The sequence below is a fragment of the Emiliania huxleyi genome (genome assembly GCF_000372725.1).
Source record: "Emiliania huxleyi CCMP1516 chromosome Unknown EMIHUscaffold_181, whole genome shotgun sequence".
NCBI classification, from domain to species: Eukaryota; Haptophyta; order Isochrysidales; family Noelaerhabdaceae; genus Emiliania; species Emiliania huxleyi.
The window spans coordinates 18,173-40,180 of record NW_005200774.1 but is presented as its reverse complement, the minus strand read 5'-3'; the positions used below and the strand labels follow the sequence as shown (position 1 = coordinate 40,180).

The 22,008-nt window shown below is 65.4% G+C and overlaps 6 protein-coding genes across 6 annotated transcripts; 3 read left to right on the top strand and 3 right to left on the bottom strand.

The window, feature by feature from the left end:
- Positions 1 to 2,699: 2,699 nt before the first annotated feature.
- On the top strand, positions 2,700 to 4,327 carry EMIHUDRAFT_232363 (hypothetical protein; the record flags this gene model as incomplete). The annotated part of the gene is made up of 3 exons (XM_005783145.1): positions 2,700 to 3,174; positions 3,396 to 4,108; positions 4,253 to 4,327. The coding sequence occupies 3 exons, from the start codon at positions 2,700 to 2,702 to the stop codon at positions 4,325 to 4,327; spliced, it is 1,263 nt and encodes a 420-aa protein (XP_005783202.1).
- A 3,107-nt stretch (positions 4,328 to 7,434) lies between these two features.
- Positions 7,435 to 8,136, top strand: EMIHUDRAFT_442345 (hypothetical protein; the record flags this gene model as incomplete). The annotated part of the gene is made up of 2 exons (XM_005783144.1): positions 7,435 to 7,715; positions 7,875 to 8,136. A coding segment is annotated over exon 2 (204 nt), but the record flags the coding sequence as incomplete, so codon positions are not given.
- A 1,411-nt stretch (positions 8,137 to 9,547) lies between these two features.
- Positions 9,548 to 9,977, bottom strand: EMIHUDRAFT_232361 (hypothetical protein; the record flags this gene model as incomplete). Its single annotated transcript, XM_005783143.1, has 2 exons — positions 9,548 to 9,688; positions 9,756 to 9,977. 2 exons carry the CDS (start codon positions 9,975 to 9,977, stop codon positions 9,548 to 9,550), a joined length of 363 nt encoding a protein of 120 aa, XP_005783200.1.
- Positions 9,978 to 16,071: 6,094 nt separating this feature from the next.
- On the top strand, positions 16,072 to 17,374 carry EMIHUDRAFT_442342 (hypothetical protein). Its single transcript, XM_005783142.1, has one exon. The coding sequence runs from the start codon at positions 16,160 to 16,162 to the stop codon at positions 17,162 to 17,164; it is 1,005 nt and encodes a 334-aa protein (XP_005783199.1). The 5' UTR covers positions 16,072 to 16,159; the 3' UTR covers positions 17,165 to 17,374.
- A 1,150-nt stretch (positions 17,375 to 18,524) lies between these two features.
- EMIHUDRAFT_232358 (hypothetical protein) lies at positions 18,525 to 20,186 on the bottom strand (the record flags this gene model as incomplete). Its single annotated transcript, XM_005783141.1, has 1 exon — positions 18,525 to 20,186. One exon carries the CDS (start codon positions 20,184 to 20,186, stop codon positions 18,525 to 18,527), a length of 1,662 nt encoding a protein of 553 aa, XP_005783198.1.
- A 1,286-nt stretch (positions 20,187 to 21,472) lies between these two features.
- EMIHUDRAFT_232357 (hypothetical protein) lies at positions 21,473 to 21,970 on the bottom strand (the record flags this gene model as incomplete). The annotated part of the gene is made up of 1 exon (XM_005783140.1): positions 21,473 to 21,970. One exon carries the CDS (start codon positions 21,968 to 21,970, stop codon positions 21,473 to 21,475), a length of 498 nt encoding a protein of 165 aa, XP_005783197.1.
- Positions 21,971 to 22,008: the final 38 nt, after the last annotated feature.

Here is a 22,008-nt window from a genome sequence, read left to right as displayed (position 1 = left end):
TGGCCGCCTCCCAATGGTCGACGTCGTCGACGTCGGCCGGTGTGGGCACCGACGGCCGCTCGACCACGTCCCAATCGGCGTTCGCGTCCTCGGCGATCCCGGCGCCGAGCGCATCTTCGGGCGCGCGCCAGGGCGGCGGGGCGGACTCGTCGGGCTGCTGCAGCTCCCAAGCGAGGCAAGGCACGCGGAGGAGGGACCGCACCTGCTCGAGCAAGGCGGAGGACGAGTCAGAGGCGATCGTACATCCGAGTGAGCGGGTTGAGATTTAGTCAGAGGCGATCACCCGAGGGGGCCGGGCAAGGGACCGCGCCTGCTCGAGCACATGTGCAGACACGGGCGGCGGCGGCGATGCGGCGGCGGCGGCGAAGGGGGCGAGGAGGTGTTGCGCGTTTGCGCGCAACATCGCGACCGCCTGGGTAGAGGTGGGAGAGGGAGGGGGGATGAGGGAGGGCGGCGGGGAGAGGGAGGGGGCGGGAGGGGCGGGGCGGCGGGGCGGCAGAGGCGGCAAGGGCGGCAGGGGGGGCGGGGGCAGCGGGCAGCGGGGGGAGGGCGCCTGCAGCCACTCTGGCGAGCCGAGCTGCGAGCCTCTGAGGGAGAGTGCGCGGTGCTGTCCGGCGTGCCAGATGAGGGAGTGGGAGCCTGCGGGGGAGAGGCTTGTAAGGGGGAAGGGGAGGGGGGGGGGGGGAGGAGGCGGTGCAAAAGCGGGGCCGCCTTGGAAGACGGTGGGGTAGAGGGGCGGGCGCAGCCCCAAGTAGCACGCGCAGAGCCGCATCGTGAGGATGGCGTACCTGCCGGGGGTGGGGGGTGGGGGGTGCGGGTGCGGGCGAGGGCGAGGGCGGGGGCGAGCGAGTGACGGGAGGGCGAGGGTGGGCGAGTGGCGGAGAGTGGCCTTGGTGGCGGAGAGTGGCCTTGGTGGCGGGTTGGTTGGGCGGCGTGGCGCTGGCTCCCGTGCCCAGGGGGGGGAGGGGGGGGGTGCTGCGGCGCGGCGGCGGCTGTCTCGCCCGAGACGCACGCCACTCGCCGACTCTACATCTCGGCTGCATCTCGGCTGCATCTCGGCTGCATCTCGGCTGCATCTGTGCACCCGAGAAGCGTCGCCTGGCACTCCCCGACTCCTCGGTCCACGTGCGAGTGCGCCGCCTGCAGATGGGGCGCGGAGCCGTCGACTCCCGGCCCTCTGCCCCCGTCCACGTGCCCAGTCGGTGGGGAGGGCCGGGGAGAGGAGCGACGAGAGCGGGGCGCAGCGCAGCCCGGCGGCGGCGCTCTGTCCGACCAGCGGCGGCGGAGGAGGCAACACCAAGTGCTGGAACAGCCTCGCCGCAGCCTCGCCTCCGCCGCCTCCGCCTCCGCCGCCTCTGCCGCCGCCGCTCCCGTCGCCGCCCTCGCCGCCGGCGCCGCCGCGCTCTGCCAGTCTGCTGCCGCAAAGCCACTCCAGCAGAGGCCGCCTGCAGACAGTGGAGGGGCGAGGGCGGCTGAGAGCGCCGCCACGCCGCCACACACGGCTCGCGAGGGGAAGAGGCTGCGCAGCTCTAGGGCCGGGCCACGGACGGGGAGTCAGGGCAGAGGCGGCGCGCACAGCAGCTCTCTCCGCCGCTCGGAGAGGCGAGCTCGCAGCTCGTCGGCCAGCTCTCGAGACGCCAGCTCTCGAGAAGAGGCCAGCTCCCAAGAAGGACTCGGGCCAGGCTCGCGCCCGGCCCCGCCGGCCGTGCCAACGCAGTGGCCCGCCGCCGCCTCGCCGTCGCCTCTGCCCGCCGCCGCCTTGGCGCGCGAGAAGCGCGACGAGGCGCGGCGCACCGAGTGGCGCAGCTCGTTGACAATGACGGCCTGCTGGTCCGCCTCGCGCCGCACCGTCGCCAGCTCCGCCGCGAGCTTCGCCACCGTCCTCGCGTGAGAGAGCCGCGCCTCGGCCTGCGCGAGAGCGCGCGCTCTCTCGTCGAGCCCTTCGGCCATGATGCTCACGAGACGGCGGTTCTCCGCGGCAAACTCTGTGATGCCGCGCTGCCGCTCGGCGGTCGCTTGCTGCACGCAGGCGGCGCAGAAGCGCGCCGAGGCGGTGCGGCAGCCCCAGCAGTCCATTCTTGTCGTTTCTATTTTTTTCTGTGCCCAGGAGACGAGCTACTCTCCGACGCAGAATTCAACAAAACTCCCTCACTTGAGAGTAGCCACGAAGAAGAAATCAAAAATCCCAAGATCCTGCTCGTGAAAATGGGGACTCTGCCGTGTTTTTCTTTTGTCATGAAGCGGCTCGCGCAGCCGGCGGCCGCACGGGAGGCAGGACCAACAAACAGGACCAGCAGGTCCATACCCAACCCGAGGGCAATCCCATCGAAAGGAATTGATGCCTAGACTCCCCTGCGTCACTACGTGCCTCCCCGTCTTTGTAGCCTGGCGTTTGTGCCCCGTTTGTGCCGCGTCCCGTGCCCCCGAGTTCATTTTATGAAAGGAATTGATGCACAACCACTGGTTCCGTCACGTCATTTGTTTTTTTCTGGTTCCGAACCACCAGGCTGCAGTCAAGACTCACACAGAGAGATCTCAGAGGTCAAGACCAAGGCAAGCCAGGTGGGGTTGCCTCTCTCGACTGTCTGTGCTTGTGCGTCTTGGGTCCGGGGTTGCGATTTTGTATAAAGAAAGAAAGAAAACAGACAACCCAAGGGAGGGATGGGAGAACGGCACGCCGCCACCACACAGGGATTTTAATGCGATTTTGTATAGACAAGCCAGAGAGCCACCGTGAATTCTTTATCATGGACGACGGGCGAGTCAAACGCGGACGAGCGGCACGGGACGACGGGCGAGTCAACGCGGATCAGCCACACGCGAACGCGGATCATCCAGTTGCAGCTCGCAGCACTGGCCGTAGCTGGGAGGAAGGCGGCACACGAATCTTGATGCTCCCGTCAATCAATGGATCCCACCTCCACACCGCCACCTTCTTCATGTACGACCAGCCCGAGCTGGACCACGGCTGGATGAAAACCTGCGATGGCTTCGCTGAGCTGGCGCACTCCGTCGCAAGCGAGAAGCTTGCTGAGGTTGGGCTCCACTCGCAGCTCATTCACCATCCACTGCGCGTGCGCAATCCGGCCAAGGCCGCCATATTTTACCTGCCTATCTTCGAGGCGACCAGCTATCTGCTCGGAGAGCAACCGCCGGCGAGAAGGCTGCGAAACTGTACCGTGGCCGGCAAAGCCGTGCCGTCTGCCCTGCTCAGGTCGCACCACTCACGGATGGCAGCAGCAGCGGCCGTGCTGGCCGTATCGCCACATTGGCAGCGCTGCCGTGGGTGCGACCATGTCTTTTTGAGTTCATTTACAGATTCGCCAGGTGCGGCACTGAGTACACGCCTCTGTGCCCCCCCCAGCCTCCCTAAGGCCATGACCATCACCTCGCAGGCACCCGCATCGTCAGCCGGATGCATCCGCTCTCCGGGCTGCTCCGCTGCGCGACCGCAGGGCGGTACAAGGCTCGGGCGGGCGGCGGTTGCCGGACGACAGTGCCCTACGGCGTGAACCCGCATGCTTTGCAGGCTCACGAGTCCGAGCCGAACGCTCCTCGACCGCTGCTCGTCTCCTTCTCCGGATCCCTCGACGTGTGCTGCTCAGGGGCGCGGGTCCGCTGCGCCGTTGGCGATGTGCTCCTCTCCTCTCTGTTCGCGGACGACGTCGAGATCATGCCGAGCTTGCACCCCGGAACACGCAGCATCCAGAACGCGTCGTGCCTTGCACGCACACTGGCCGAGCTCGAGGCTGCGACGAATGCATCCTACGCGGCGCACGCGCGTGGCGTATGGACCGCGCACTCGAGCCCTTGGGACGGTGGGACCTCTCAGGCCGTTGTGATGAGCCAGCGCGCGGGCAACGCGTTGGCACGGTCGGTCTTCTGCCTTGTCCCTGCGGGCGACACTTTTATCACCTCGCGCCTCTATTCGGCGATTGGCGCGGGATGCCTTCCGGTCCTTCTCGGGAGCCACATCTGGGTCACCGGAGTGCTTGCATTTTCTGCGCGCATCGACTACCGCGCCTTTGCCGTCGCGGTGGACGACCACGCCTATCTCAGGTCGCCGCAAGGGCTGGTGCCAATGCTCCGCGCAATGCCCCGCGACGAAGTGCTGCGCAGGCAAAGGGCGCTCGCTGCGGCGCGCTCGCACCTCATCTTTGAGGCGGCGGGCGGCGCGGCAGCGGCGGCCCACTTTCTTGTGGATGCGCTTCGCTCGTGCTTTCCGCGCATGGCAGAGTGCGGATCTCGCCAGGCCGCGCCCGGCGCAAACGCGACTGCGCAGTGGCTCAGCCTCGCGCGCAACAACGGCTCCAGCAGCACCGTCTGAAGTTCTTACTTTTCCCTGAGCTCCAATTCTCTAGCCAATGGTTCTGGGAATCGGTCACTATCACACGTCATATCCGATCACTAACACTTGTATAGTGTCGGTCATGGACTCGAGCATCATTGATGCTCTATGGATGATGAGAAGTGCGCGAGGTCCAGGGGCTCGCGCAGCGCACCCTCCCGGCTAGGCGCACCGCAGGGTCGTGTCGTGAGAGGTGTGTCGTCGTGTGTAAATATATACGAATATAGCAAGTTTCGTGCGCACGTATGGCACACGTATGGGGTGCTCTCGCCACGACGCACGAGGGCTCCCATGTGTGGCTCGATGTGTGCTATAGTGCCCCGGCGGAGGGAGGGAAGGCTCCTATCTATCTACCGCGTACCGGAACGGGACACGGGACACGGGTCGACACGCTTGCGGCGGGGTGGGCGCTGGTGGGCGCGGCGCGCTAGCAGGCGCCCCTCCACGTAGAACCCCGACGGCGAGAGGTCGACGGCGGCGCATCGCCTCTTGAGGGGGTTGTTGAGTGATGAGTGGAGCTTCCGGCCGCAGCACGTTTGAGCAGGCGCTCGAGGACTATACGAGGAGCGGACCGGTGCGACGTTTGCCATTTGTGAGATGGCCAGCCAAAATGCACAGCGCTCCTCATGTGCCTATCACAGTAGCCCGAGGACGGGGGGGCGGGGGGGCGGGCCTCACCCGGGACTCACCCCGAGACCTCACCCCGGGACGTCGCCGGCTGCGGTGAGGCCACCCACCCCCGGGGCAGTGGAGGGCGCACCCGGGGACGAGCTACCCCCGGCCCCCGGTGCGAGCCAAGCCGTGAAATGCGTTCCCTACAGCAACCCATTGCTTCAGGCAGGTGCATTGGTGCTGGCAGTCAGCCAGGGGCCGGGCTGGAGCCCTTAAGAGGTCCCTGACAGCGATGACCGATGTTCAAACCGGCTAGCGCTGGGGTCGGGTGAGGCCCCGGGGTGGGGCAGGTGAGGGAGGGGGCGGGGACGGCCGGGCCCGGGTGCCGCCACCCTCACCACCGCCCTCACCGCCGCCCTCTCCGCTAGCCTCACTTTTTATCTGGTAGAGTCAACCGAGCGCTGCCGCCACGAGAACCAGCTGCCGTGCTCTGTAGTAGACGCCGCTCCGCGCATGCTGCCCGACGCAGCACCGCGTTGCTGGCTGGCGCACCCCGTGCGAGCGCACGACAACGCGACCCCGTCGGACGTTAACCGTGCAGGCCTCGTGTACGACGATGCTGCCCGACCGCGCCGATCGCACTGGATGGCGCCACGGATATTTCATGGCTCAAACACGCCCGACGCGTGCTTCCCGAGCCACAAGCGTACCAATGGGACCGACTGTGAGGAGCACTGCCGCACAACTGCGATGAACCGCGAGCTACAGGTTGACAACGTGTACCTCCCCGTCGGTCACGTGCGCGATCGTTTCTACCGCTCCTCGCGCGGAATGTGGCTCCACTATGCGCGCGGCTGCTCATCCGTGATGTGGAACACAGGCCGAACGTTTGCTGCGACAAACCGTCTCGTCGCGGCGTACAAGGTTGCCCGCATGAGCGGCACTTGTGATGTCCACTCCTCCGAGCACAAGTCGAACGCCACGTGCTCGACCGAATGCGACCACACGTGTGGCATAGAGCGTATCCTACGCGCGGAGGCGGCGGCGCGAAGACGGACCGTCCTCATGGCGGATTCAATCGCCAAGGCACTTGCCATGGCAGAGCGCACCCCGTGCCCGCTGCATGTGCCTGCTTGGGTTCGGCAGCTCTCGGGCGACGGCGTCCTCGACCAATACATTGGTGCGCGGCTGCACGCGCATGGGTACGACTCACTGCAACTGCTATACCAACCGAGCGGATCGTTGAATGCAAAGCTGATCAAATGGAATACCGAGCTGTGGGACGTGCGCAGCCTCGCCACCAGCCAGCAGCTCGAGGACCAAACGGAGCGGAGCTTTGTCCGCAGCTTGCGCTGCGGCGGGCGCGCGTGCATCCCGACGCCATCTTTCCGCAACTGCATCGGGTGCGTCGGATGCGAGAGCGGATGCTGAAGGCGCCCCCGCCGACGCGGGCAAAGAGACACCACGAACCATTTCTTTCTTGGGCTTGGCTGTTGAGTCAAATGCGGTGTCTATAAGTGCCAGGGTCTAGTACTGAGTACTGTCACGTCGATATACAGAATTTGAGCGACACACGCTCATATCTAAAATAGTCCAACCGAGAGGGTGCAAACACGAGTGTCACCAGCACCGCGGTAAAGCCGTATGTATGTCGTGGGCAGCTTGCAGCTGTGCGTGTTACCCGAGTTCGCCATCTGCGGACAGCGCCTGTCTTGGGCAGCTTGCCTGTTTGGGCGTGTGCGGTGGCGCACGTTCATTCGGCGATTGGTTTGGATCGCTTTTGACGCGGCCATTGTTTTTCCCCGGTGTTTTCGTGGAGTTCGTTTTTGAGTGTTCGAATCGTACTCTTAGCCCTAGAGTGCAGCTAGCGGGAGTGCGAGTGGGGAGAGGCCTGGTCCGTGCGGGTCGTGGCGAGAGCGGAAGCGGCTGCCGGCAGGGGCTGGGCTGTAGGTGTAGCCTGCAATCAAACGGCCGGCACGACGCGACGACTCTGACGCTCGATACACAAACATGTGCCAACGACGCAAGAGCCTAGAGGCTACACGATATGAGTCACTTCGGAGAGGTGTGTGTGAAGAGGCAAGAGCGCCTCGCTCAGCGCCTTCTCGATGTGAGTCACATTTGACAACTTCTCCATCAGAGTGTCGTGTTATTCATGTCTCAACATTGCCCTGTGGATGAGCGTCACCTAAAAGAAACGGTGCTCTGAGAGCACTGATATTGACTAATCACGCCCTTCTCGTGTGCGGACTAAAAATCTCTCTCTCTCCCTCTCTCTGATCTGTCATGCATGATCTGTCTCACTCACAGTGATTGGGGCGCTCGGCAGCTTGTCAACCCTCAGCCGACCGACGCTGGGGCCGGTCCCGTAGCCGAGAGAGCCCCGCCCGCGCGATGAATCTCTGTCCTACTTATACTGCAACACAATATATTGACTGAAAAATCTAACGGAGGAGTAGGAAGGCAGTAGCTAGCCAACCGATGGCGTGAGATAGGGTGCTGACCTTTCTCGCCGAGGCTCGCCGTGGCCCCACACGGCGGCCTCTGCTCGCGTTTTCGAGCCAGGACCTTCGTCCGGGCCCACGGCCGGCACGCCGTCAAATTTTCTCGCCGATCCCGCGCGCTCGGCCGCCACCGCGGCGCCTCCGAGAGCGCCGTTTCGACACGCTGCAGCCGCGGGCCGCGGCACCTCGACACACCGCCTCTCGCGCCGCCTCGAGGTGCTCCGATCGTGCACGCGGGTCGGCTCGGCACGGTGCGTGCAAATTATCGCATGTATTCGCACTCGCTGCGCCACGTATCTGCCTCTGACGGCCCGATACGCCACCCGAAGCGCCACCGGTCCACACACGCGGGGCTGCGCGACTCTCTCGCGGCCCACCGCCCTCCCACACGCCGTTCGACCTCCACACAGGCGCTCGCTCGAGCCTCGCCGTCCGGGCGGTCCTGCGCGTCCAGATCTCGGCGACCATGACCCGCCACGCGCCAGCTCTGCACCTCTCCCGCGCGCGCCCGGCTGCTGGCATGGCGAGGCGGGCGAGGCTGGCGCGCTGCGACCGGTGGAGCGCCGCGCGGGCAGCGCACCAGCCTCGCACGCACCTCTCCACTGCGCCGCGTGCGCCGCTGGCAGTGTGCTGCGCTCCCTCCCTCTCTCTCTCTCTCTCTCCCTCCCCCCCCCCCCCCCCTCTCTCTCTCTCTCTCTCTCTGTCTGGCCACCTCCGCCACGGCTCTCTCGCCCCCTGCACGCCTCGACCTCTCACGCCGTGCGACCTCCGAAGCCTCGACCTCTCACGCCTCCCCGCGCCCTTCTCGGACCCTGCAGGTGCTGCTCGCGCGAGGCCGATTCAAAAAGACGCGGTTGGTGCGGTCCTGGGGAGGGCTAACTAACTATATAACTCTCACATGTCCATGCACATGCACCACTCTAAAGCCGCAGGTGTGCGTGTGGTGTGTTTCGAATTACGACCTGGTACGTTTTTTATGGCTGCTTGATGAAGGCGCGCACGCAAACACAGTTCCGTCCCCGCACGTCCAGTGAGCAGTGTCTCCTAGCTCCTACCCAACAATGGAACTGAAGCCGTACTGACGTACCCCGCGTGCTTTCACAAAGCCCTCACCACCACTGCTTCTCTGTACTGCATGCAACTCAGCAGTCGTCGCAGGCGTCGCAAAGGGCAGGGAGGCTGTGATGCAATGCGGCTGGCCTTTCAAGCACAACGGGCAGTCCTAGCTAGGAACCAACTCAATGAGACACGCCGCTCATCGAGTGTGCGCATCGCCAGCGCCTCTCGCTTCTGTGTCGCACTCGGCGATGCTGCCCGCACCGTCGTCACCTGATTCGCAGCCGACCTCCATCGGCTCCTCCTTTGACGCAGCAGGAGCCGCCGCACCACGCCTGTAGCTGCAGTTCAGCCACTGGCTACTACGTAGTCTGTTGCAGCTATGGAAAGTGCCGCAGCCCCAACAACCAAGGAGAGTAAGCCCGAGTCTCCTCGCTTGACCCGCTCCGGACGCAGCTATGAGGAGGAGATGTGCGCGCTCCGGACCCACACCGTGCCGCTGGCTGGGATGGCAGCGCGCGCCCTCAAGATCAAAAGCAGCTGCTGATAAAGAGCCGTGGACGTCAGACCTTGGTCGTGCGAGGGCGCTGTGGATGGACTCGAAGTGTTGCCCGGTACACTCGCCCCGCTGTCGCGATGGTCGCCGCCACCCGCGAGGGGCGCGAGGCCGCCACCTGCGAACTTTTACTCGACGTGCGTGGAAGCGATTCGAGTCTCGCAATCGATGACACGCATGCCTTCGGATTCGACAAGGATCGATTTCTCTCTCTCTCTCTCTCTCTCTCTCTCTCTCTCTCTCTCTCTCTCTCTCTCTCTCTCTCTCTCTCTCTCTCTCTCTCTCTCTCTCTCTCTCTCTCTCGTCGGAGGTCGCGGTGGGTGTGTTTCTTTTTTCGTCTTCTCACAAATCGCGAGCGCACGTGTCCACGTTTCCGAAGAACGGCAATGCCAGTCACGGGACTGTCCCACCCCCGCCCACAGTGGAACGTTTTGGTGTGAAGTCTGCGGCCGTCCCCTCGCCCGTTTCGCACTACCACCCATCCGCCATCGAGCCTTGGCTCGAGGACGCGTTCTCGTCGTTCTCGTCGTTCTCGGCGTCGGCCTCCTCCGTCTTGCGCGCCGCCGCCTCCGTCTTCAGCGTCGTGCGGCATTTTTGGACCAGCCTGCGCGCCTATAGCTCATTGTGTGTGTGCGAGTGCGGCATGGTGTGTGGGCAGCCTGCGGGGCACTGGCCTCACCTCCTCACGCGCGGAGAGCCCAGCGGCGGCGGCGAGCTTCAGGTAGTCCAGCCTGCACTCGCACGCCTGCGCTGAGCACGCGCTCGCGCCGGCCACCAGCTGCAGCTTCGTGTCGGGCGCCGGCGGGTGGGCAGCGCAGTACCGGAGCTTGTGCTCCGGGTCGTCATGCAGCAGCACGGCGACCTTCACGATGTGCTGCTGGTAGCCGTTCGAGTCGGCCATCGTGAACAGCCGTCGATTCGGGTCGACTCGCTGGGGACGACGCCCTCTGCCTCTGCCAGGACCGTCGACTCTCGTTCGGCGACGCGAGCCTCGCGCCACGGTCGCCGGCTCGGCCGTGTCGCCGCCGGTGAGGTCGGCCGTCTCGAGGGCTGCCAGGCCGCGCGCGAGAGCCGTCGGGCCGCGGTGCCTCGGCGTATCATCCATCGAGAACCACTTGTGACCACTTGCGGAGAGCCGCGCGAAGTGAGATGCTGTTCCCAGTTGGCTATTAGTATTCACAGGCGCTGCACGCCGTCATGGCGACTCTTCCCATCACTGCTTTCGACGGCAACGACGCGTCGCTACACGTGCACTTCCCTTCCAACATCCAATCCGTCACCAACTTGCAGGCGCAGCCGAGCGAGGCTGTGTTTGCGGTGGCAGAAGTGGCAGAGGCGGTCTACGGCACGTCGCTCGTGCGAGAGAGGCTGCCTCATGCAAGGGAGAGGCTGGCGACGAAGGGAGTGCCTGAGGACTCCCAACTGATGGCAACGGTGGCGTGGCCGTCGAACAAGCCGCCAGCGATGCAGCCAGTTGTCACCTTCGATCAGCTCTTTACGTGGGTGGTCAACTCGATGCGCAAGGCGCACCTACCGACGGACAAGGAGGTGGTCCTCTCTCTCGCGGAGCACTCGGCGCTGCGCGTCAAGTCGCACCCATTTGAGCAGTTTGCTCACCTGCTGCTCGGAGGCAGCTTTGGGCCGCCGGCGAGGGCGCTCAAGCAGCTCGTGGCGGTGCTCGGCGAGACGACGCACGAGGCACTGCGCCGCACCCTCCTCACCACCCTCGACTTGCCCGGCGGCGGTGGGCAGTCGAAGGCCTTGCACGACAAGGCCGCCTCCGTCCTCCTCTCGACCCACGGGTCGAAGGAAGAGCGGGAGCTGAACCGCCGCAGTGACCTGGTGGCGGACCTCCTCCTCGCCCTCTCCGACCCAAAGACGGGCGGGTCGACCCCAGCGCTGCCTGCGCTGCCCGACGCGGCGGCGGCGGCGGCGGCCCAGCTCCCCCCGCCGGCCTCCCCGGATGAGCTGGCGCTCTGGACGCACCTCGTGCTCCGGAGGTGGCCTGTTCTGTGCAGGGTGCTCAAGAACGAGGCGGTCGCCGCGCGCATCAAGACCATCGAGGTGGCAGCACGGAGAGACGCCCTCCGCACAGCCGCCACCGACGCCACACTGCTCCTCAAGCTCACGCTCAACATCTCGGACGAGCGGCTCGACGGGGTCGTGCGCCGCGCCTTAGCTCCGGTGGCAAGGGCTCTTGGCCTGCAAGCCGACGAGCGCCTCAGCGTCAACGCGGACCAGACGCGCCACGCCTACGACGAGCTCAAGGGGCGCTTGCACCTGCTCCCGCCGCTCACCGAGGCCGCGACGGTCAGTGCTCGCTTCGACGGGGTGAAGCTGCTCGAGCGGCGGCGGGCGCGCCCGCTGTGGAAGCTCTTCCTGCCATCGCTGGCAACGTCGCCCGAGTTCCCCCTCGGAGTCTTCCTTTGGACGGCCACCTTTGACGCAGTGAAGACTGCGAAGCGCACACACCACACCCCGCTCATCATCCGCTCCGCCTCCGTGCCGCTCCTCGCCGGCTCGGTCGTGATGGCCTGGCTCCTTACATACATCGAGTCGAACGACAAGCCGGACGACGCGCCGACGCTCTCCACACACTTTGACGCCTCAGTCAAGTTCCTGCACGTGCTGGCCGACACCATGACGCCCGACCCGCACGGTCCGACGTTGCTGCCAAACCAGGTTTGGGTCGCGCTCGACGGCGCCGCCCTCATCACGGCGCTGAACACATCGAGCTACACGTCGAACTACCCGGCCTACTGGTCAACGGCTCAGAAGGACACATTGCGCGACGTGTCAGTCTTCGCGCCCTTCTCCATAACGCTGGCGCTGCAGGAGAAGGTCGAGAGCCTGCAGGCGGACCGCTCTCCGGAGGACCGCCGCTCCAAAGCCACCGCCGAGTACGGCGGCATCTGCGGGGTCAACCTCTTCCGCATGGACACCTTCCACTACCTCCGCGCCTCGCTCCACCTGCTCCTCGCACCCGTCGGCAAGGTGAGCTCGCCGCCTCGTGTCGAGCCTCGCCCCCCCTCCCCCTCGGCACCGCGCCTGCGCAGCTCACCGGCCCTCCTCGTCCGCTCCGCGCCCGCAGATGTGGGACTGGACGTGCGGCGCGCTCGCCAAGCTCGGCGCGCTCGCAGACTTTGCAGAGCACCTGAAGAAGATATTCAAGCTCTCGTACGTGAACTACATCCCGCTCGAGACGGGCCCGGTGATTGCCATCAACATGTCAGACGCGGCCAGAACGATGCTGAAGCGATGGCCCGAGCTCTTTCGCCGCGACGGAGATGGCGCAGCCTTTGGGCAGGAGGGCTACGCCCACGCCGCCGCCCTGCGGAGCATCGCACGCTGCTGGGACTACCTGGCTCGCATCATCCCAGTCTTCCACGACCACAACTTTGAGACGGTATCCAAAGGAGCAAAGCGGGTCGGCAAGGACGCGACCTGCCTCCGGCTGCTTTGTCTCGCCGTCTTCAACAAGTCGACGCCGTACTTGATCAGCATGTCGTCGATCGTGGTGGCGCACGTGCACTACTTTTTGCGGAGCGACACCCCCTACGCCCGCGTCGCGGCGGACGAGACGGTCGAGAACTTGCACCAGGTGATGGCGAGACAAACGGGCGACTACCACGGCGGCGGGCGGCAGTCATCGCAGGAAGCGGCGGCCACGGGCTCGTCTGAGCGCACGCCGTCTGGCAAGTTGCGCGACTCGGCGCAGCGCCAGGTGGATCGCAAGGCCGTCGTCAACACGCTCCTCTCCGAGCTCAACGAGGACGACCCCGACCACAGCACGCCCGCGGCCGCGAGGCGGCAGGCTGCCAAGGACGCGAGGCGGAGCGTCGAGCGCCTGAGCCCGGCGCAGCTGCAGCAGCTCAAGGACGCCAAGTTTGCCGCCTACCACGCCCGGCTCGCGCCGCCTGGGCATGCGTCGACGGTGGCGGGCGAGCGAGGGCGGCAGCCGGGCGATGGCGGCGGCTCCGGAGGCGGCGATCCCAGCGGCCGAGTCGGCGACGTCAGCGGCGGCAGCGGCGACGGGGCAGGCCCCAGCGGCACCCAACGCGGCGTCGTGGCTGAGGTTGACGGTGGCGGTGGCGGCGGCAGCGAAGGTGGCGGCGGTGGCAGCTGCGGAGGAGCGCCGAGCGCGGAAGGCGATGGCGGCAGCGATCTCGGCGGCGGTGGGGGAGAGAGGCACTCAGCCGGGCTGGGCGGCGACGAGAGCGGCCGCGGCGGCCGGCCCGTTGGCGGTGAGAGGCGGCCGTCGGGCGAGGCAGGCACCGCCTTGGGCGGCGAGGCCTCGGGCAGCGTGGCAGATGCGATTGAGGTTGAGGCGATGGAGGTTGAGACGATGGAGGCCTCCCCGGCAGACGCGGACGCGGGAGAGGAGGGTGGGGATGGGGACGGAGAGATGGTGGAGAGGCGCGATCGGTCACTTCCCGCCCTGCGCGGTGTGCACGAGGAGGACGCGGAGTGCGGCAGTGGCGACACGGTCGGCGGCGACGACGACGACGATGACCCGCTCGACGACAGGCGGAGCCAGGCTTCCGGCCAGGCCGACCAGGCGGCGCCAAAGCTCGTGCAGGCGCTCGCTTCCGTGACGACGTACGGGAGCAAGGACGCCGTCGAGGTGAGGCTTGTTCGAGTCCGCGACTCGAGCGACGGCACGGCAAGCCTCACCCTCACCCTCAACACCAAGGCGCGCAGCCTCACCGTCACTTATGTGGGAGATGAAGTTATGCTGGCCGACTCGGTGAAGATCAAGGTGGACGCGCACGCCGTCGTCGAGACGTACACGGACGCAACCACGCTCTACCTCGATTTGTGTGCGCCGCCGCGCACGTGAGTAATAACGTAGTAGCCAACCAACTCCTCTCCCCTATTGCGACGCGGCTCTTGCGACGCGGCGAGCGTCACCAGCCCCTTTGCCGCCGCGCAGGGCCCAGTTCAAGACGGGCAAGAAGGGCGCTTGGTCGGGTGAGACATCGACGCCTGCCCAGAAGCTGACGCGCGAGCAGGTCGCCACGGCAAAGAGGCGCGGCGGAGCCGCCCCTCGCCCGCCCTCCACCTCCGAAGTGCCCTCGCCGCCTGCCAACTCGCGCTCCCCCAAACACGCGGCAGGATCGCACTCGACTTTGGGGATGGAGACGCTCTCAACGCGGTCGTAGCCTTCCTCAAGAACAACGATGCGCACCTCAATGCGCTGCTGCAGAGCGAGAGCGTGGCGGCCACCCCTCGTCCCTCCGCGCCGGTCGCATACGACGAGGATCGGCACAACGAGATCCTCCACGAGCTCGGCCTGGCACGCAGCCAGCAGCGATCCTCGCCCCTCGGTTGCGCTCTGACCACACCCGCGCTCCGGCTCAGGACTCTGCCATCATGCCCGTCTCCGAGCCGGGCAAGGCGCAGGCGGTGGACAAAGCGACGGCCGACATCGTGGAGAGCTTTGACGGGTTCACGTGGGAGGGTGACCGCTTCACCAAGAATGGCGAGCCGCACGAGCCCGACTACTTGGGGTCGAGATCGAATCCGTTCACGTGCTACGACTGCGATCGGCACGTCTACTACGCCGACCAGCGAGAGCCGGGGCTCGAGGGCAAGGCGGTCCTTGCCGAGCAGGGGACTGAGGACGACGCCGCACGCAACTTTGGCGACGCGCGGTGGCATGCCAGGCGGAGAGAGAGCTCGCGGTGCGGGTCGGCAGCCTCGCCTGGTGCGTGACACACACCCCATTGTAGGTGCGTGTGCAAGCTGGCCGGCAAGATTGAGAACGCCACCCTCCCGGCGAAGAAGAGGGCGAAGATCGTCAAAGTTGTCCCGCCGGCTGCGGCTCCCGCGGCCCCCAAAGGGGAGAGGCGACGGTGCAGCCAGTGCGCATACATGGGCATTCTGCGCGGTGACGGCATGGTGCGGTCGCACGGCAAGACCAAAGAGAATAAGGAGGGGTGCCCAGGCATCGGCCTAGCCCCAGCGGAGCCTGTTTTTGTCGGGACGGTCGTCGGTGCCGGGCCCCCTCCGCCGTCAGACTCGTCGCCTGGAGGGCCCAGCGGGGCTAGCGTAGTCGTGGTGCTCGCGTAATTGATACCGACGCGAGGAAGTTTTGTGACATTCATAGTTAGATCCCACGAAGAGATACCGGGTTAACATTGCAAGCGCTGCGTCCGCACACACACACTACGCTGCCGCCGCACCAAGAGCCTCGCTCAGACCGCGAGCTTTGTGTGAACTCACCCGTCAAGGCCGCTGACTGTATCTTGACGCAACTCGGCGCACGCGGCGCAGTGGAGAGGTGCGTGCGAGGCTGGTGCGCTGCCCGCGCGGCGCTCCACCGGTCGCAGCGCGCCAGCCTCGCCCGCCTCGCCATGCCAGCAGCCGGGCGCGCGCGGGAGAGGTGCAGAGCTGGCGCGTGGCGGGTCATGGTCGCCGAGATCTGGACGCGCAGGACCGCCCGGACGGCGAGGCTCGAGCGAGCGCCTGTGTGGAGGTCGAACGGCGTGTGGGAGGGCGGTGGGCCGCGAGAGAGTCGCGCAGCCCCGCGTGTGTGGACCGGTGGCGCTTCGGGTGGCGTATCGGGCCGTCAGAGGCAGATACGTGGCGCAGCGAGTGCGAATACATGCAATAATTTGCACGCACCGTGCCGAGCCGACCCGCGTGCACGATCGGAGCACCTCAAGGCGGCGCGAGAGGCGGTGTGTCGAGGTGCCGCGGCCCGCGGCTGCAGCGTGTCGAAACGGCGCTCTCGGAGGCGCCGCGGTGGCGGCCGAGCGCGCGGGATCGGCGAGAAAATTTGACGGCGTGCCGGCCGTGGGCCCGGACGAAGGCGCCGCCGGCTCGGATTGAGACCAGTGGCATCAGGGGCGCCTCCAGCACTCAAGACAGTAGCACGCTGTTTCTGTCTTGGCCGCCACTGACGCGAAAATCCTATCTCGCGCCCTCGTTGGGTAGGAAGGGCGACGCTGTCAAAACTACGCATCCTTGGTGGCGTCGGACAACCAACACGGCACCTTGCTGACCCAAAGGATATCCACCTCGAGAGCCTCCTGCTCCTCACGTGCTCGCCAGTGCCTCCGTCTCGCTCGCTTCTCTGCAATGGGAGTCCTCTTCGCCGCCTTCGCATGTCTCGCGCTCATGGACGCCATGTGGGTCGACGAAGCGCTCCACGAACGACTCGCCCTCGAGGGCATGATGATGGCCGTCTCGATGCTCCTCCTCACCGCGCTGTTCGAGTGCTTCTCTCTTTCCAGCGTCCGGCACCTTCGCTCCATGGCCGGCGGCAAGGACCTCTACCAGCAGGGGTGGTGGTGCAACTTGTACAATGCCATCCTGATCGGCGTCCCGATGTACGTGTCTGTCTGCAGCTTCCCAAACTTCTTCATCCGGCGAGGCGCCGGCCCCGGCGGCGTTGAATGGAGTGCCGGCTCGCTGGACGTCGGCGAGGTGACGGTTACCGTACTCCTCCACTCGCTGGTCTACTACCTCTTCCACGCCGCCTTCCACAAGGTGCCAGGCCTCTTCTTTGTTCATCAGTTCCATCATCGCTTCCGTGGACGCTCGGTGTCGCCGTCCACTGCGCTCGCCGTGTCGCCTCTCGAGTTCCTGCTGGCCTACATCACCGCGTTTGGTCCCGGGATGGTCCTGTTCAAGCCCTCGAGGGCCACGCTGCAGGCGTCGTTGGTCGTCGTCATGGGTTTGAATCTCCTGATGCACTTCCCACCCGTGGAGGACGCGTCCCGCTGGCTGCCTCGCATCCTCGTCGGCACGGCGGACCACCTCTCGCACCACAAGCATCCGGGGCACAAGTTTTCGGGTCACACGCTGTCGTACGACTACTTTGCCGAGCGCCTGCAGCTGAGGGCTCTCCTTCCCCGCCCTCGACCATTGTGCGCCACCGTGGCGCAGCCGCGAGCAGGCGCTGGTGCTTGCCAGATGCGAGGTGACGGGCCGAGGCGCAGCCTCAATGGCGATTACATCGTCAGTGGACTGCGCAGAGGGCCAGTGTGGCCGCGCACCGCACGGCACGTGAAGCTTGGCCTTCGCATGATGAAACCACCCGACTGCTCGCCCGTGTCGGTCCGACAGGCCAATCTGGCTTAAATTCTCTTGTTCATGTTGTGACGTATCATGTTGAGTGATGGTGTGTGTGTGTGTGTGTGTGTGTGTGTGTGTGTGTGTGTGTGTCTTCTTGCGAGTCGTGGTGGCAGACAGCTGAGCTCCCCTTCTCCATGTCCAAATGTCCATGTCCATCTATCTGTCTGTGGGCGTTAGTCCTGCAGTTACTTAATTTTGGGATTTGTCAGGCGTAGCTCTAGAGGGCGCCGGCCGGTCGATTTGCCGCGTCCCTATTTAAGAGCCGTACTACGTAACTCGAGTAAGCGCTGCTGCGGCGGCGTCGAGCCACCGCGCACTGGACGAGGACTCAGCACGAGCCGTCACTGAGCAGGCATCGCCACTCTGCTGCGCGGCGCGGCGCACCACGCGGAGCAAGGCGCCTCTCCCCGCACCACCCCTGCCGACGTGGCGCACGGCCGCAATACGTGAGCGGTCTAAGTCTAGGCGCCTCTCCCGGCATCCCCCGCTGGACGCGGCGCCACGCCGTCCCTCAGCGCTCTCGGGCCCTCCCCGCAGGCGCCTCCTACATCCCCGCCGACGTGGCGCAGCGGCACGGTGCTACTCCCGCTCCGGCAGCTCCTGTTCCCACCTCTGTTGGCTCACACATGCACGGGCCCTCTCTGCGCCAGGCGCTTCGCTCAAGCAACTCCTCTCTGGCCGAGCGCCCCGCTCTGCGACGCCGCGGCCGAGCTGGCGCACGAGGCGACCACCCACCTCCTCGCCGCGCGCGCGCTGGCGCCGGACCTCTCCCCGCAAGCGCGCGCGCTGCTGCAGCCCTCGGTGGTTACGGCTACAACGTCTTTGCGCCCGAGCTGCGGGAGCCGCTCGGGCTGCGGCTGCGCCCTGCGGACCCCGCGCTCGCGCTTGGAACGCGGCGTTCCGCTCCTTTTAGCTACGCCATGTCTGGTGGGGAATATGTGTTGAGTTTGATCGCCTCGCCCAGCCTTCTCTTGTTGTGGGATGGTGGCGATCATTTCGTTCTTGCAGATTCTGTCACACACGCTGAGGAGAGCCGGCGTCTGAGAGACGGAGTGCGCGGCCGTGCGGTACGGGCTACGGCGTAGAGACCACCCACCGCGAGGGGGCGAGAGCGCCGCGAGTCAGATTGACGACACGACGTGGTTCACTGGGCAGCGAGCCGACACCGACAGAGAGACCCAGAGAGCGACAGAGAGACAGTCCACGTACAGAACGTATTACCAGTCCAATCAAGAAGGGAGGAGACAATTTCGGGGGAACGCGAGAGAGCCGAATGTGATGTGTAAGAGCGAAGCAACGGCGTCTCGCCGCACTGCTCTCATCGAAGCCGCTCCGCGGATATCCCCCTCCTCTTCCGACAGCTGGCCTACTTCCATAGGCGGAGAGCGCCCTGGTGGTCGACGGTGACGAGCTTGCCGCTGCTCGTGAAGGCGGCGCGGACCACACTGCGACGCCGAACGCGTTCGCGGTGGGCGTGACGAGCCGTATAGCTGTGCGAGTCACTCCCCAGCGGCTCGTACCGAGGGTTTGCGATCGAGCGAGCCACGCTTCCAGTGGCGAGGTCGCGCACCTCGAAGTCGGCGTGCGACTCGAAGTCCTCGCCGCGCTTGGGGTTCTCCTCTAGGTCACGGTCCGGTTCGTAGAAGAGGAGGAGCTTTCCGTCGCCTGCGAGGAGCGAGGACACGGGGTGCGCGGCCTGGAAGGAGGTCAGGCAGGTGGCAGACTCGAGGTCCCACAGCTTGACCGTCGTGTCGATCGCACCGCCGTAGGCGGTGACGAGGTAGCCATTGCTGTTGGCCAGGGCGACTGGTCCGACGATGCGCCCATCGCCGACGACCTTGATCACGTGCGTCTGCCGCCACGAAGGCGTGGCCCACACGTGCAGCTCGCCGTACCACGCGGAGCTCCTGTGCCTCGGCGCAGACACGCTCACGACGTACTTGCCAACGGAAAGGCAGAGCTCCGCGCCAGTGTGCCCGTCGCCTGGGAACGGCCCCTCAGCAGAGCTGGTACAAAGCCAGGTGGCCGTGTCCCACATCTTGACTTGGCGCTGCTCGAGGTGCCGCGAGGACGTCATGCTGGAATCGGCGGTCCAGTCGGGCTGCGTGCCATAGCCCATCGACACCAGAGAGTCGCCGTGCATGAAGAGGCGGTCAACGGACCAGTTTGGGTCTCGCACAAGCACGTTGGCGCCCCCGCCGTCTTCGTGCCGGTACACGCTGCCGTGCGCGTCCAGCGAGAAGGCGCCACCGTGCTCGTAGTCCAGCACGTAGAGGCAGCCGGTCGCGTAACCGGCGATCTTCTCGTCCTCATTGTTGCAGAAGTTGCATCCTCCCGACACTCCGATGATGATCTTGTCGCCGTGCGAGGCAAGGGCCGACACTCGCCCGCCACCGGAGGCAAATTCGCGCTCAAGCTGCAGCGTGGACGAGTTGTAGATTTTGATGCTGGACCGGCGCTCTGCCGAGCGCCCACCGTGGTCGCCCACCACGATCTTCGATGCGGAGACTGTCATCAGGAATGCCGGCTTGGGCACGTAGCGACTGAAGGAGTCAGCGTTGAGGTCGGGGACGGCCCCGGCCGGTCCGTTGCGCACACACTGCGTTGGGAACTCAAAGGCGTGCTGCGCGTAGAGACGCATCGGTGCAGGCGGGGCGCCGCCAGCCTCGGTTCGACGAAACAGCTCCTCGCACACGCGGCGTGAGAAGGCGTTTGCAATCTCTGGGATTGGCGGCTTCTCCACGAGCGCCTTGAGCTCGTCGCGGGTAAAGCGGGACAGCCGCACGCAGATCTCGCTGTTGAGAATGCTCACGAACGCGTCGCGCCTCGCTCCGAAGTCGTGCTTTGCCCAGCGGATGAGCCCCTCGAGCACAGTCGTCTCCCGGCAAACAGCGAGGTCATCCGATCGCAGCCAGCGCTCCACGTCGTCCTCGGACTTTGCGAGCCACTCGTCGCCATTCAGGACGGCCTCGCCAAAGGTAGCCGCGCTCAGGCGGGCACGCTTCGCGGCTGGTGGCGCGTCGGCCATGGTGACCCAGGCTAGCAATCTGCTAGGCAAGCAATCTTCTGCACTCAACCTCTCACAGACCACTCATGGGACGTATTTTCTTCTCAATAACAAGGCTGTGATCAGCACAGGGAAGATCGAGCCCGCACGTTCAAACTCCGTTTTTTGGCGAGCCAATACCTGGGACTTGTGGGGGGGGGCACCGACCAAGGCCTGCTCGCGTTCATCTATCTACCTCATCCGCACCAACCGCCGATTTTTGCCACTCGCACGACGCACCGGGGCCGGGCATCTGTTTTCAAAAATCTCTCTCTCGCAACCAGTTTGTTGTTGGCATCTGTGGATTGGGTCCGCCACTTCTGGGGTGGCAAGCAAAAGCCGTGGAAACAAGGCCTTCCCGATGCTGCTGCTGCTGCTGTTACCTCCGGTCCACACGGGTACTCCCGTGCTACACGGCATCTCCACGCTACGGCTAGGCGAGTCACACATGCACATGTGCATGTGCATGTGCATGTGCATGTGCATGTGCATGTGCATGTGCATGTAACATGTGTCGTGATTGGGATCAAAGCGCTGACTGAGAGAGCCTTCGATGGTCCACTGCCCTTTTGCTTTTCATTTCCGTGGGCTCCGCATCACAGCGCCCACAAACCGTGTGCGCCCGTTTCTTACGGGAGCGGGCGGGGCCCGGCGCGGCCGGCTTCGCCGGTTCGCGACACGTTTGCGATCTCCTGGACTTGATCCCGGGATACGCTAGCTACATGGGAGGGCTTCGTGAAAGATGGATTGAAAAACATTCGAACAAAGAAGAGGCGACGGGAGGAACCGGCAGAGGATGCAGTGACGTGACACACACACACACACACACACACACACACACACACACACACACACACACACACACACACACACACACACACACACACACCGCTCACCCACGCGCACCGGGCCTTGCACTTTAAATGCCGTGGGGCTCCTGTCGTTAGACGTGGAGACGCGAGGGTTGCCCCCCCCTGCCCCACCACCTCGTGTGTGTGGAGAAGTTTACCTTACCTTACCTTACCTATCCCGGGATAGCCCCGCCTGTTGGGATTTTTATCGATTTTTCGATACTTAGAAACATCCAAAGAATCCGGAAAGACACAGTACACACGCACACACACGACGTCGTTGGCAAAGGAAAGGTAGTTTACACACTCAGAGAGGACGCTCACGTCCGGCTCTTGACGCGCGTGCCACACGCCGCGACCGCCGATTGGACATTTCCCATCTCTGCGACGGCGATCGCGATGCACGCCTCGTTTGTGTTATCCCGACGGCTCTGTGGCACCCTGCACGGACCCTTCCCGCTTGGCTCCCTCTCTGCTGACAGCCCTCTGGTTCTGATCCGAGATCAGCGCGTTCCACATCACCGCGCAGAGGCTGGCCCAGGCCATCCTGTGCCGCACGGGGATCTTGCCCGAGAAGGTGACGGAATGACAACAGCACCAAAACGGGAAGCAGATCGCGTAGGTGGGCCAAAAGGCGTCGCGCGTCCGTGCTGCGGCCGCCTCCGCCGTCCCACCCTCGAGGTAGCTCTGCGAGAGGAAGAAGGCGATCAACGAAGGCGGCGCGAGGAGGAGCTGGTCGGCTAGCACCCTCGCCACGACGCCGGGACCGTACCGAAGACCGGCGAAGCGGGCGTCGAAGAAGCGCCAGCAGGCGTCGACCACTGGCGCGTGCACCAGTCGGTAGGACATGAGCCGAGCGGTGCGGCCGGTGTCCACGTCCGATGCCGCCGACAGGTGTCCCTCGCGCCACTGCATGAGCACGTCGCCGCATGCGCCAATGCCGGCGGCAGTGA

Bases quoted from the DNA above. Each gene is read 5' to 3' on its own strand.
- EMIHUDRAFT_442342 (XM_005783142.1), top strand. From the start codon at position 16,160: ATGGGAGTCCTCTTCGCCGCCTTCGCATGTCTCGCGCTCATGGACGCC.